General features: G+C 46.6%; 1 protein-coding gene across 1 annotated transcript; it reads left to right on the top strand.

Moving 5' to 3' along the window:
• The first annotated feature begins 5,222 nt into the window (after positions 1–5,222).
• Positions 5,223–11,917, top strand: LOC147188057 (uncharacterized). The gene is made up of 4 exons (XM_086100523.1): positions 5,223–5,386; positions 5,567–5,699; positions 5,843–5,882; positions 11,078–11,917. Exons 1-4 carry the CDS (start codon positions 5,223–5,225, stop codon positions 11,158–11,160), a joined length of 420 nt encoding a protein of 139 aa, XP_085956649.1. The 3' UTR covers positions 11,161–11,917.
• Positions 11,918–12,924: the final 1,007 nt, after the last annotated feature.

The raw sequence follows: 12,924 nt of genomic DNA, 5'->3' as shown, positions 1-12,924 counted from the left end.
GCTCACCACTGGAGCACCGTGCGCAAAACATAATATACAAGATAATGAATGAAGATTTATACAGCTTTAATTCTCATAAAATTCATTTATTTGACATAACATAGCACAATGTGATATGTGCTTATTGCCATTCTCACCACGCATGAATTTATTTGGTCAAATGAATTTTGAAGATACAATATTCCATTATTAATCGGTACAAATTAAACGCAAAAAAAAGAGGGATTACTGTATTTATCTATTTCATATTTATTCCTTGACTCTGGAATTTCTTTCACTTGTTCACTACCACTGTGGTTAAAATATTCATTTTATTCATTTATGATATTGGGTAATTTATCTGTCACAATATTTTTGTCCTCTTTAAAATATTCTGGAAAATTTGTTTTTCTTCAAACCATCATTTATTCTAGAATTTCAAATTTCTTGTGCGGTGTGACTCCTGTTGCGTTCTAATCGTGTATGCTAATGTTGTCTTTTGCTTGTGCTTAACATATTTACTAAATATGCAAAAACAAACCCTGCTATGTACTGAAAAAAAACCCTGTTATTAGCTATTCCTCAAGAAATGCTAGTGGCAATTGCCTTATACAAGCTCGCCAAAAACAACCCAAAACACTGCTGTGGAAAAGTTGTGACCCGCAAATTTATTACTTACTAAAATTAAATGGAATGTTACGAGACAAAGTTGTTTAATATGCAACGACTATGCTGAGATTTTTGAGAGGTTCATAGGGCCACGAGCGACATCTATTGGTGAAACTTAATTTGAAAGAAAAAAAAACGATCTTCAAATTCTGTATGTAGATTTCATTCATTCATTCATGTTCCGAACCGCTTAATCCTCACTAGGGTCGCGGGGGGGGGGGGGGGGGGGGTGCTGGAGCCCATCCCAGCCATCTTCGGGCAGTAGGCGGGGGACACCCTGAACTGGTTGCCAGCCAATCGCAGGGCACACAGAGACGAACAACCATGCGCACTCACACTCACACCGAGGGACAATTTAGCGTGTTCAATCAGCCTGCCATGCATGTTTTTGGAACGTGGGAGGAAACCGGAATACCTGGAGAAAACCCACGCAGGCCCGGGGAGAACATGCAAACTCCACACAGGGAGGCCGGAGCTGGAATTGAACCCGGTACCTCTGCACTGTGAATCCGACGTGCTAACCACTGGACTACCAGGCTGCCCCTGTATGTAGATTTCTCCCTTTCATATTCACTGTTTTCACATCATTACCACAATATTTATACACTGCCCTGTCAGTCCTTGTCTATCAAGGTAGAATACTGCAAATTTCATGTACCTGTATTTTAAAAACAGGAATACGTAAGAACATAATTTCAAAAATGTTTGCACCATCATTCAAAACTATATTTCACAGTCAAATGTGTCGAGAACTTTATCCTTTATTGTGATTTCCTACCTCCTTTTTTGTTGGGTCTGTTCTAACTTTTGAAATAAAGAATGTAGTACACTGTGAAAAAAAATTCCTGCTAACTGTGATTTACACTCTTTTATTGTTCGTTATGTCATGATTTGGCATGAGGCTAGAGGACCCCAAAAAGCAGGGAAGCAGGAGAATCAGGGTGGACTGAACAAAATATATCCATTAATCCATTTTCTGATCCACTTTATCCTCACAAGGGTCGCCTCGAGCCTATCCCAGCCATCTTCGGGCAGTAGGCGGGGGACACTCTGAACCGGTTCGCAGCCAATCGCAGGACACAGAGATGAACAACCATCCGTGCTCACACTCACACCTTGGGAAAATTTAGAGTGTTCAATCAGCCTGCCATGCATGTTTTTGGAATGTGGGAGGAAACCGGAGTACCCAGAGAAAACCCATGCAGGCATGGGGAGAACATGCAAACAACACACCGGGAGGCAGGCTTATATTAATAAGCAGCAATATATTAATAAGATACTTGCAGGAGTATGCTGGAAAAACATACTCAAATACACCAACAAAGTCCTGAAAAACACTTGAAAACTAAAATAACAAACAAACATAAAAATCAATGACAAGAAACAAAACATAACTGGAACACAAAATGATCCAACGAACACTGACAGAACTCAGGGAACCGAATACAGTACAAGCAAAGTGACGAGACAACAAGAAACACCTGGAAAAGCAAAGGGTTGAGGGAGCTGATTGGTTAACACAAGAGATGAGCAAAGTTGGAGACAAAAAAGGCACATGAGGAAACAAAAGCAAATGTAACCTAAACAAAATCATAACATTACCCCTCCCTCAAGGGATGGATCCCAGACATCCCAAAGTCACCCAGTGGTGGCCGCAAGACGTGCACCGCTGCAACGGGGACGAATGACGGCAGCGGGACGTGCTTGTGTTGCCGGATCGGGTGGTAGCCTCAGGACGTGTGCCGTCGGAACGGTTGGGAGCCGCAGGACGTGCACCGCCGGAACAGGTGGCAGCAGGAGGACGTGCGCTGCCGGAAGGGGTGGCAATGGCATCAGGCCTCTGGTCCTGCGGGGCTCATTTGCTCGTCGGATCATTCTGTCATGATTTGGTGTGAGGGTCGAGGACCCCAAAAAGCATGGAAGCAGGAGGAGCAGCGTGGACTGAACAAAATATATAGACAAAAATTACATGCAGGAGTACACTGGAAGAACCAACTCAAATACCCGAAGACAAATTCTAAATGCTTTGAAATGACCCCCTCCCCACCCCTGCACCACCCCTGACAGAAATGAACAGTATCTGAGTAAATTCAATACATTTAAAATAATTGCCATATCAGAAACTTGGCTTGACCATGAAAAAAAACAAGTGAAATGAAAATTTAAGGATATGAAATGTTTGCAGCACATTTGGAAAACAAAAAAGGAGGGGGGTGCAATATATGTAGACAAAGCACTTAAATGCAGTAAAATCAAGAGATTGACAAGCACAATAGAGAACTTAAAGGTGTCGAGGTAACGCGCCTCGTCCGGCGATGAGTTAAGCACAAAATCGAGGGAAGGGAATTGGATGGTTTAAAGGCCTGGAACAAATTCCTAATCCGAACGCTAGAGGGAAACAGAGTTGAACCAAAAGACAGTGAGCGCCAGCTCCACAAATCCTGAACAATAAGTTTCAAATTAATAAATACAGTATCGGTCAAGAGCACACATCAAAGTCAATGCCTCGTGAAAAGCCTTACAAATTAATTGCGGAATTCGGCCACCGATAAGGAGTTAGTCAAGGTTGAAGAGAAACTCATGAATTATGCATTCCTTTCCTTTTTATCTTTCTTTTTATTTTCTCAGTCATAGTAAGATGACACTTTATAGGAACGAAGATATTAATCATATGCTTAAGAAATGCTTTTGAAATAGTGATGGGAATTCCGGCTCCTTTTGGCTCGGCTCCTTAAAAAGAGCCGGCTCTTTTGGCTCCCAAATGGCTCCTCAGTTTTTTTGTTGCTTAAATTAATTTACTACCAAAAATAACGTAATATTATGCGTAAAATTTTGTAATTTCCCCATTGCGGGACAAATAAAGGATATCTTAAAATGAATTACTAATGCAAAAAATAGACAGTATATCAAATATTTATTATTTATATGGCTTTATGTATATTCTTCTGAACATACTCAACATGGAGTGCTACAAAAATAAAAACAAAGTACAAAGACCCATATCAAAACAAGGTCAACAAAAAGTTCCAATCTCTGAATGTGTATATTTATAAGCTTTTAACTATTTACAGTAAAACAACATAAGTAAGCTTTGAATACCACACAACAAATTATAAGTTAAAATTTGTAAAACAAAAAGAAGAAAGCAGCACCCAGGTAAAAGTTTTAACTTGTCTTTCGCGAAGATTGGCATGAAGAAAAAACAAGTGCCTCAGCTTTGAGGGGTTGATCCTGTTTCTCCTCTCTGTTAATATTTGCCCTGTTTTGGAGAAGATTCTCTCTGAGGGGACAGATGTTGCGACAACACACAGCCAACACAAAATGGCTGAAAATCACTTGCAATCATTTTACCCAGTTCCTCATCAATTCTGTTCTGTTTTGCTGGTTTATAGCTTTTTGCATAAAGTGGCTCATAGAGCTCTGGGTTGTACATCTAGGCAGTTGTGACATTGCAGCAGCAGCAACAGTTGCAGACACACTAGCACCTTCATTAATAGCTGGTTCCCTTGCTTGTCTTTTCTCTTCAAATTGTACTGATGGGTGAACTTTTCTGATGTGCCTGTGCAGGTTATTTGTGGAGACTGATCGATGGGATATTTTAACCTTGCACAGTCTACACGCTGCCTTTGAACTATTAATTAAATTGAAATGAGTCCAAATTTCACTGCGTTTCCTATCCATTTTCTCACCTTTCCGCTTTCCACCGTGTTGTTTTTTTCGCTAACTAACTCTCTCGTCTCCTCGTTTGTCTTGTTTGCGTGCTGCTCAGTGTGCTGCTGTGTGTCTCCTCTCTAACCCCTCCCCCTTCTCTAAACTGCAGCGTGTGTGTGTGTGTGTGTGTGTGTGTGTGTGTGTGTGTGTGTGTGTGTGTGTGTGTAAAACCCTCCCCTTCCTCTTCTACCACGGATCTTGACCAATCACGTGCGGCTTTAACCGAAGGGGGGAAAAAAACAGGAGAAAAAAAAAGTCGGGTCCTATTCGGACCGGCTCCCAATGAGGAGCCGGCTCCCATCGTTCACTTCAAAGAGCCGGCTCTAAGAGCTCTAAGAGCCGGCTCGTTCGCGAACGACACATCACTATTTTGAAACCGCTTTGAGTGAAGAATATTGCCTTATGACTCTTGCTTTCTCTCCAAGTAATGTCATATGATGTGCAACAGAAGTTGATGTTTAATGCCTAGTGCCTACAGGAAAGATATGTAAGCAACATGTTATGTATATACATTATAACCAAGCTGCAAAATGCTGCATGAATAGACTGTCTATCATTGGGAGGCTGAACCAACACACAGGAGCTGTCCCTGTTTGACCCGAGCAGACAACTGCTGGATCAAACCAGATAGGACTGCACAGCCTGCCTTGATTCAACCTCGCCTGGAACGCGAGGTCCCTCAACCGGTTCAAACCAGAAAAAGATTGCCCTACGTGTGCTCTCTCAACCTTGCTTGAACTGTGCTCTCAACCTTGGTTGAACTGTGCTCAAGCTGTGCTCCCTCAACCATTGGTTGAACTGCACTTGAACTGCGCACCCTCACCTTGCTTGAACTGCCAGAACCCAAAAGGAAAAAGGTCTGCATGCTACTGGTTGACACAGACAGTGAAGAGGAGAGTGACGTGGAAAAGGATAGTCGACACATCCCGGACCAAGATGTGGAGTATATTGCAGAGGAGGACAGCGATGAAGATGAACCAAGTTCATCAGATGATGAAGTGGCACATGTCAGCTTCGAAGAAATCCAGTAAGATTATCATAATTATTTTCATTGTAAATGCAATTAACACAAATCAACATTTACAACCACAAAACTGAAATTGGCTATATTGACAAGAGCATATGTCATTTTAATTGCATTTTCAAGCTCAAATTACTCACATTTGTCTCATAATGGTAATTGTGCATTATTGAAATATATTTGCAGGAGCAATGAAAGTGAATACTTTCACAAGCAGCGGAAGTACTTGGTGTTCGAGTCCTCCGTGATCGCCCTCTTGGCCGTTTGTGTCCTTTGCAAAGGCAGAAACGCCTGCTTCTGCGATGTCAAAGGGACACTGGTAAATTAAAAAAATACATTCCCTGTATTCACTTTTACTTACATCAATTTCCCAACTTCCCAACACTTCTCAATTTCTTGGATAATGTCTTTTATTTTGCTTCCTCTGTCTGTCATTTTGATCACTTTTCCCCTCTCTTCCAGCGTCAGAACTCTTCTTGTCTTAGCTGCTTGACATCCAAAGGTCAGTTTTTGTAGCCATTTTAGCACTGCAACGTTCATGCTGTGTCTGAATCTAACAATCACAAATACTCCATCCATCCATCCATCCATCTTCTACCGCTTATCCGGGGCCGGGTCGCGGGGGCAACAGCTTTAGCAGGGAAGCCCAGACTTCCCTCTCCCTAGCTACTTCTTCCAGCTCTCCCCGGGGGATCCCGAGGCGTTCCCAGGCCAGCTGGATGACATAGTCACTCCAGCGTGTCCTGGGTCTTCCTCGGGGTCTCCTCCCGGTGGGACATGCCCGGAACACCTCACCAGGGAGGCGTTCAGGAGGCATCCGAATCAGATGCCCAAGCCACCTCATCTGGCTCCTCTCGATGTGGAGGAGAAGCGGCTCGACTCTGAGCCCCTCCCGGATGACCGAGCTTCTCACCTTATCTCTAAGGGAGAGCCCGGACACCCTGCGGAGAAAACTCATTTCGGCCGCTTGTATCCGGGATCTCGTTCTTTCGGTCACGACCCATAGCTCGTGACCATAGATGAGGGTTGGAACGTAGATCGATCGGTAAATTGAGAGCTTCGCCCTTTGGCTCAGCTCCTTCTTCACCACGACAGACCGATACAACGTCCGCATCACAGCAGACGCTGCACCGATCCGCCTGTCGATCTCTCGCTCCCTCCTGCCCTCACTCGTGAACAAGACCCCAAGATACTTAAACTCCTCCACTTGGGGCAAGATCTCTCCCCCAACCCGGAGGGGGCACTCCACCCTTTTCCGACTGAGGACCATGGTTTCAGATTTGGAGGTGCTGATTTTCATCCCAACCGCTTCACACTCGGCTGCGAAACGCTCCAGTGAGAGTTGGAGAGCCCCGTTTGAAGGAGCCAACAGCACCACATCATCTGCAAAAAGCAGGGATGCAATACTGAGGCCACCAAAACGGACGCCCTCAACGCTTCGGCTGCGCCTAGAAATTCTGTCCATAAAGATTATGAACAGAATCGGCGACAAAGGGCAGCCTTGGCGGAGTCCTACCCTCACTGGAAACGATTCCGACTTACTGCCGGCAATGCGAACCAAACTCTGACATCGGTGGTATAGTGACCGAATAGCCCGTATCAGGGGTTTCGGTACCCCATACCCACGAAGCACCCCCCACAGAACTCCCCGAGGGACACGGTCAAACGCCTTCTCCAAGTCCACAAAACACATGTAGACTGGTTGGGCGAATTCCCACATACCCTCGAGGACCCTGCTAAGGGTGTAGAGCTGGTCGACTGTTCCACGGCCGGGACGAAAACCACACTGCTCCTCCTCAATCTGAGGCTCGACTTCCTGACGGACCCTCCTCTCCAGCACCCCTGAATAGACCTTACCAGGGAGGGTGAGGAGTGTGATCCCTCTGTAGTTGGAACACACCCTACGGTCCCCCTTTTTAAAAAGAGGGACTACCACCCCGGTCTGCCAATCCAGAGGCACTCTCCCCGTTGACCACGCGATGTTGCAGAGGCGTGTCAACCAGGACAGCCCCACAACATCCAGAGCCTTGAGGAACTCCGGGCGGATCTCATCCACCCCTGGGGCCCTGCCACCGAGGAGCTTTTTAACCACATCGGTGACTTCAACCACAGAGATAGGAGAGCCCACCTCAGGGTCCTCAGACTCTGCTTCCTCCAAGGAAGACGTGTTGGTGGAGTTGAGGAGGTCTTCGAAGTACTCTGCCCACCGGTTCACAACGTCCCGAGTCGAAGTCAGCAGTGCCCCATCCCCACTGTACACAGTGTTAGTGGTGCACTGCTTCCCCCTCCTGAGACGTCGGATGGTGGACCAGAATTTCCTCGAAGCCGTCCGGAAGTCGGCTTCCATGGCCTCACCGAACTCTTCCCACGCTCGGGTTTTTGCCTCGGCGACCACCGAAGCTGCGTTCCGCTTGGCCAGTCGATACCCGTCAGCTGCCTCTGGGGTCCCACAGGCCATAAAGGCTCGATAGGACTCCTTCTTCAGCTTGACGGCATCCCTTACTGCTGGTGTCCACCAGCGAGTACGAGGGTTGCCGCCACGACAGGCACCAACCACCTTACGGCCACAACTCAGATTGGCCGCCTCAACAATAGAGGCACGGAACATGGTCCACTCGGACTCAATGTCCCCCGTCTCCCCCGGAACATGGGAAAAGCTCTGTCGGAGGTGGGAGTTGAAACTCCTTCTGACAGGGGATTCCGCCAGACGCTCCCAACAAACCCTCACAATACGTTTGGGTCTGCCAGGACGGACCGGCATCTTCCCCCACCATCGGAGCCTACTCACCACCAGGTGGTGATCAGTTGACAGCTCCGCCCCTCTCTTCACCCGAGTGTCCAAAACATGCGGCCGCAAATCCGATGATACAGCCACAAGGTCGATCATCGAACTACGGCCCAGGGTGTCCTGGTGCCAAGTGCACATATGGACACCCTTATGTTTGAACAAGGTGTTCGTGATGGACAGTCCGTGACGAGCACAGAAGTCCAATAACAAAACACCACTCGAGTTCTGATCGGGGGGGCCGTTCCTCCCAATCACGCCCCTCCAGGTCTCACTGTCATTGCCCACGTGAGCATTGAAGTCCCCCAGCAGAACAAGGGAGTCCCCAGCAGGAGTACTCTCCAGCACACCCTCCAAGGACTCCAAAAAGGGTGGGTATGCTGAGCTGCCGTTTGGTGCATATGCACAAACAACAGTCAGGACCCGTCCCCCCACCCGAAGGCGGAGGGAAGCAACCCTCTCGTCTACCGGTGTGAACCCCAATGTACAGGCACTGAGCCGGGGGGCAATGAGTATGCCCACACCTGCTCTGCGCCTCTCACCATGAGCAACTCCAGAGTGGAAGAGAGTCCAACCCCTCTCGAGAGAACTAGTACCAGAACCCAGGCTGTGTATGGAGGCAAGTCCGACTATATCCAGTTGGAACTTCTCTACCTCACACACCAGCTCGGGCTCCTTCCCTGCCAGAGAGGTGACATTCCATGTCCCAAGAGCTAGCTTCTGCAGCCGAGGATCGGACCGCCAGGGTCCCCGCCTTTGGCTGCCGCCCAGCTCGCATTGCACCCGACCCCTTTGACCCCTCCCACGGGTGGTGAGACCATGAGAAGGGGGACCCACGTTGCCTCTTCGGGCTGAGCCCGGCCGGGCCCCATGGGTGTAGGCCCGGCCACCAGGCGCTCGCCAACGAGCCCCACCTCCAGGCCTGGCTCCAGAGGGGGGCCCCGGTGACCCGCGTCCGGGCAAGGGAAACTGAGTGCCATCGATTTTATCTATCATAAGGGGCTTTGTGAGCCGTGCTTTGTCTGGTCCCTCACCTGAATCTAACAATCACAAATACTTCCTGGACCCTATCTTCCTCGACCTCCCCTCGATCGCCACCCAAGGCAGCGCTGCTCAGCTGATGTCATGCAATGAACTTTTAAGCCAGCCACGGGATGCTTCGTAGTCTTCGATGGCCATAGTTAGCGTGATGGAACTCGCCTTTTCTCTAATTAGCGCTCCAGTTAGCGTAAAGTTTTTAGCATGATAACAAGTAAATCATTCCAGGAAACGTTTGTTTATTTGACTGTCCGTCGAGCCATCAGCAATTTACTCTGAGCAGCTAATCGGATGCATTCCACTCTATCTTCCACGGATCTAGCTACAGTATCTACACACATAGACAGTGAGGTCCCTCTTGGCCAATCGGAGGCCAGGATGATGCTCGGTAAGCTAATGGCAGAGCAGGTATGAGTATGTTGCATTCAAGAAACTCTGAGCTGTGACCAAAATAAACATCGTTCACTATGTAAACCAGTGTGGTGGTTGCTGTTGCCGTTTCTGAACGAAGCAGTAGAGGTCGCTGTTGGATTAGACTTCGTTGTAGTGAATCTCTTCGCGAGGCAAGAGCAGAGAAAAATATTTTGTATAACGCAACAGGGTTTTTTTTTCATCGTATGGGGGGCAGGAGAATGGGAATGGTGTTAATGCATGAAGACATTTTCACATTAGGGGGTATTTTCGCCCATGTAGGTTTCATTCGAGAGGAGTTTAACTGTACTTGGCATCCTGTGGCCCATCAAATGCCTTGCCTTTGTACTGCTGCTTGTAGGTCATCCATGCCACCTGTAATCCATATGGGTCTAGGCACACAGCATTGAGTCCAGGATGGTCGGTGATGCAGTCCAGCACCTGATTGAAGTGTTCCTCTCCTTGTCTTTCCAGTTTTTCCATCATTATTTTGATTGAAAAACAAAATCAACAGCTCCCAACAGAACCCAAGGCTCCATCGCTGCTTTTAAGCTAGACCAAGAAAAACAAAACTGGACCGAGGTCTACTCAAACAAATACCCAAATACTGCGTACGGTGCATTTCAGTCGACTATAATCTCTTGATATGATAAATATTTTCCATTATCTAAAATTTCCAGAGAGCACAAAGACCTAAGTAAGCCATGGATAACGAAAGGTATAGAAAACACATGTAAAAAGAAAAAACAATTTATTTAAATTGTTTATAAAAATGAGAACTAAAGATGCTGAAAGTGTTTCTTGAGATAGGCTCAAATCAGCTCATTTGGTTGCAGGCGATGTGATGTTGCCGACCCAGGTCCCTTGCCGTGATCGTCCTCCGAAGCCCACAGCCTCACTTCAGCGTGTCAGTGTTGAGTGTAGTTCTACCACTCGTGTCTCACCCGGGCTTCCTGCCGGACTGGTTTCACCTGCGCCACCAAGAGACGGACTGCTTAGTCGTGGCAGGCTAATTAAACCCCCTGTGAAGTTTTCATTTTGATTGTCCTTCTGGGTGTTTAGGGGAAGGGGGGCTGTAGGCGGACACAAGGACCATGCTTCTCACCCAGCAGGTACACAGTCGGGGGCGTGTTTATGTGAATGTCTTTGGGCAAATTTGTAATTGTTCAGATCCACTTGTTGGCAGTCGTGGAATAAAGACGTGTTCACAGCCAGTCATGTGTGCTCCTTTTGACTGCCACCACGTCACTGTTTCAGAACGGCCCTGCCCCCTCAGCGACATGTCAGCGTTCATGCAGACAGCGAGTGCAGATATGAGTCGGGCGCTTGTATGTGCGCTGGCGGTATGAGTCGGGCGCTTGTATGTGCGCTGGCGGCTGCTTGGAGCCTTGGTGATGTCAACATGTGAAATCGCTACCGCCTTTCACTGATGTCTGATTGCTTCTGTTGTCTTTTTGTGACAGGAATCAGCGGAGAGATGGTGCACCAGCTACCCCAGTTCGGCGAACATCTTGTGGTACAAATAAGAAGGAAACTCATTGCCTGACTTCATCCTGAGCAAGGATCAATTCGGTCAGAGCAGGAAGGCGAAAAAGTACAGTGAAATGCTCATGTTGTCAGTGACACAGTGGGCGTGGCCTCACAGGAATATATGGATCGCACTGTTGCAGAGCTGCTACTCTTCCGTGCTCGAAGATGCTATTTGTTGCAGTTTTTTTGATGCTATTTGCTGTTTTTTTTACTTTGCTCTGTCATGGGTCGCATACCTTGTTTCTGGAGTTTATTTAATCCAATACTACATGTAGATTTTGCTTCCTCATTTCTCTGAAGTTATGTTGGCAATGCAGCTCAGACATCACTTCGGAGGCCGATTTTGGGCAAGCTACTTGGCAAATGTGGCAGGCTAAGCTACAATAAAATTATGAAAGTAGCTAGACTACACATGTACAATCCAAATGCATAGTACTATCCACATGAATCTCAGAGGATGCTGGAGACTATCCCAGCCGTCTTCAGCAGTAGGCGGGGGACAGCCGATTGGAACCAATCGCAGGGCACACACAGACGAACCCTCACACCTCGGGACAATTTAGACTTAGCGTTCTATTCGCTTAATGCTGGACCATCGGGCTGGCTGTGGATAAAGTATTGCAAATTCAGTGATTGAATAAATTCAAGTGTAGAGAGTCTCAAGCAGTTATTTTGTGCATGTTGAGGAAATTCACTGCTCTTAATTAGTCTAATGAATGTTTGACATGTTTTGTTCACATTTTTTAAAGTTCCTCGTGGAAATGGCTCATGTTTACGCTGTACCATCTTTCAAACGAAAGAATACCATTTGCTCACGGAGATGGCACTCATCCCCATTTTCCTGTCAGCATCCAGGGAATAAATCCTTTCACCACAACCTTGGTCAGCTCCTGTGATTTTATTACATCACTGATGTCACACATACATAGGCCGTTGTAGTTGTAAATTAGTGATCACATATTGTGAGCAAAAAACAAGGAAAGTGTTGGATTTTTGTTTATTTTGTCACCCAAGTGGAAATAATGCTCATATTTGTTTTAGTTGTCGTACTGGTAGAGGTATGATTATTATTTAAACCAGAATTCAACAGCAATTTCTGATTTTCATTCATTTTTTGGACTACTTTTCTTGTTTTTGTTTGTTTGTTTCATTCTTCTTTATTTCTGTAAGAGAGGGTACCAACACATTTCTCCACCCGTAGCTCGTTTGTGGAATTCAGGATAGAAATGGATCATGACAGAACAGGTCACGATATCGTCTTCGGGCGTCACGTTGTCGCTCTCTTCTGGGCAGTGGGAGAAATGCTGTCGGTGACAACTTTCGGGAAACGAAAAAGAAACCCTTATTTCCATTTATGTCTTGTGCCAAATTCTTTTTTCGTTTAAAAAATGTATATTAACCTGTGTTTAGATTTTTCCTTGTACGTTACAGACAACAATAAAGAATATCAAGCTGTATTTCAATGTTGGTGTTTCGATATTCAAAGAAAGGCTTTACAACAACTTGTTTTCTACTTTCAAAAAATACATTGTTTTTTTAGTGGTCTGGAAACGAAATAAAACCCCGTCAAATGTCACAAGATAAGATGGAAAAGCCCACCCTTTTCGACAAGAGAGCAGTGGCGGTTCTGGGGGGGGGGCCAACGGGGGCCAGTGCCCCTGTAGCACCGATTCTGGCCCCCCCTGTGGCCCCCCCTCGGAGCGCAGATTACGCAGTCGTGCCGAGTCGCCGACGCGATAGGTGGAACCAAAGTGCGTGATTTAACATTCTAGTCGGACCC

The sequence above is a fragment of the Hippocampus guttulatus genome, chromosome 20, assembly GCF_054856545.1.
Source record: "Hippocampus guttulatus isolate MCC_2025c chromosome 20, RoL_Hgut_1.0, whole genome shotgun sequence".
Lineage (NCBI taxonomy): Eukaryota > Metazoa > Chordata > Actinopteri > Syngnathiformes > Syngnathidae > Hippocampus > Hippocampus guttulatus.
The sequence above is the reverse complement of the archived record's forward strand: the minus strand, read 5'-3'. Positions and strand labels throughout refer to the sequence as shown.

What these genes read in the sequence shown, in the direction of transcription:
- LOC147188057 (XM_086100523.1), top strand. Translation starts at nt 5,223, where the DNA reads ATGCTACTGGTTGACACAGACAGTGAAGAGGAGAGTGACGTGGAAAAG. An exon ending in GTCAGCTTCGAAGAAATCCA is followed by an intron (nt 5,387 to 5,566) that starts GTAAGATTATCA and finishes ATATATTTGCAG; the next exon opens with GAGCAATGAAAGTGAATACT. An exon ending in TAGCTGCTTGACATCCAAAG is followed by an intron (nt 5,883 to 11,077) that starts GTCAGTTTTTGT and finishes TTTTTGTGACAG; the next exon opens with GAATCAGCGGAGAGATGGTG.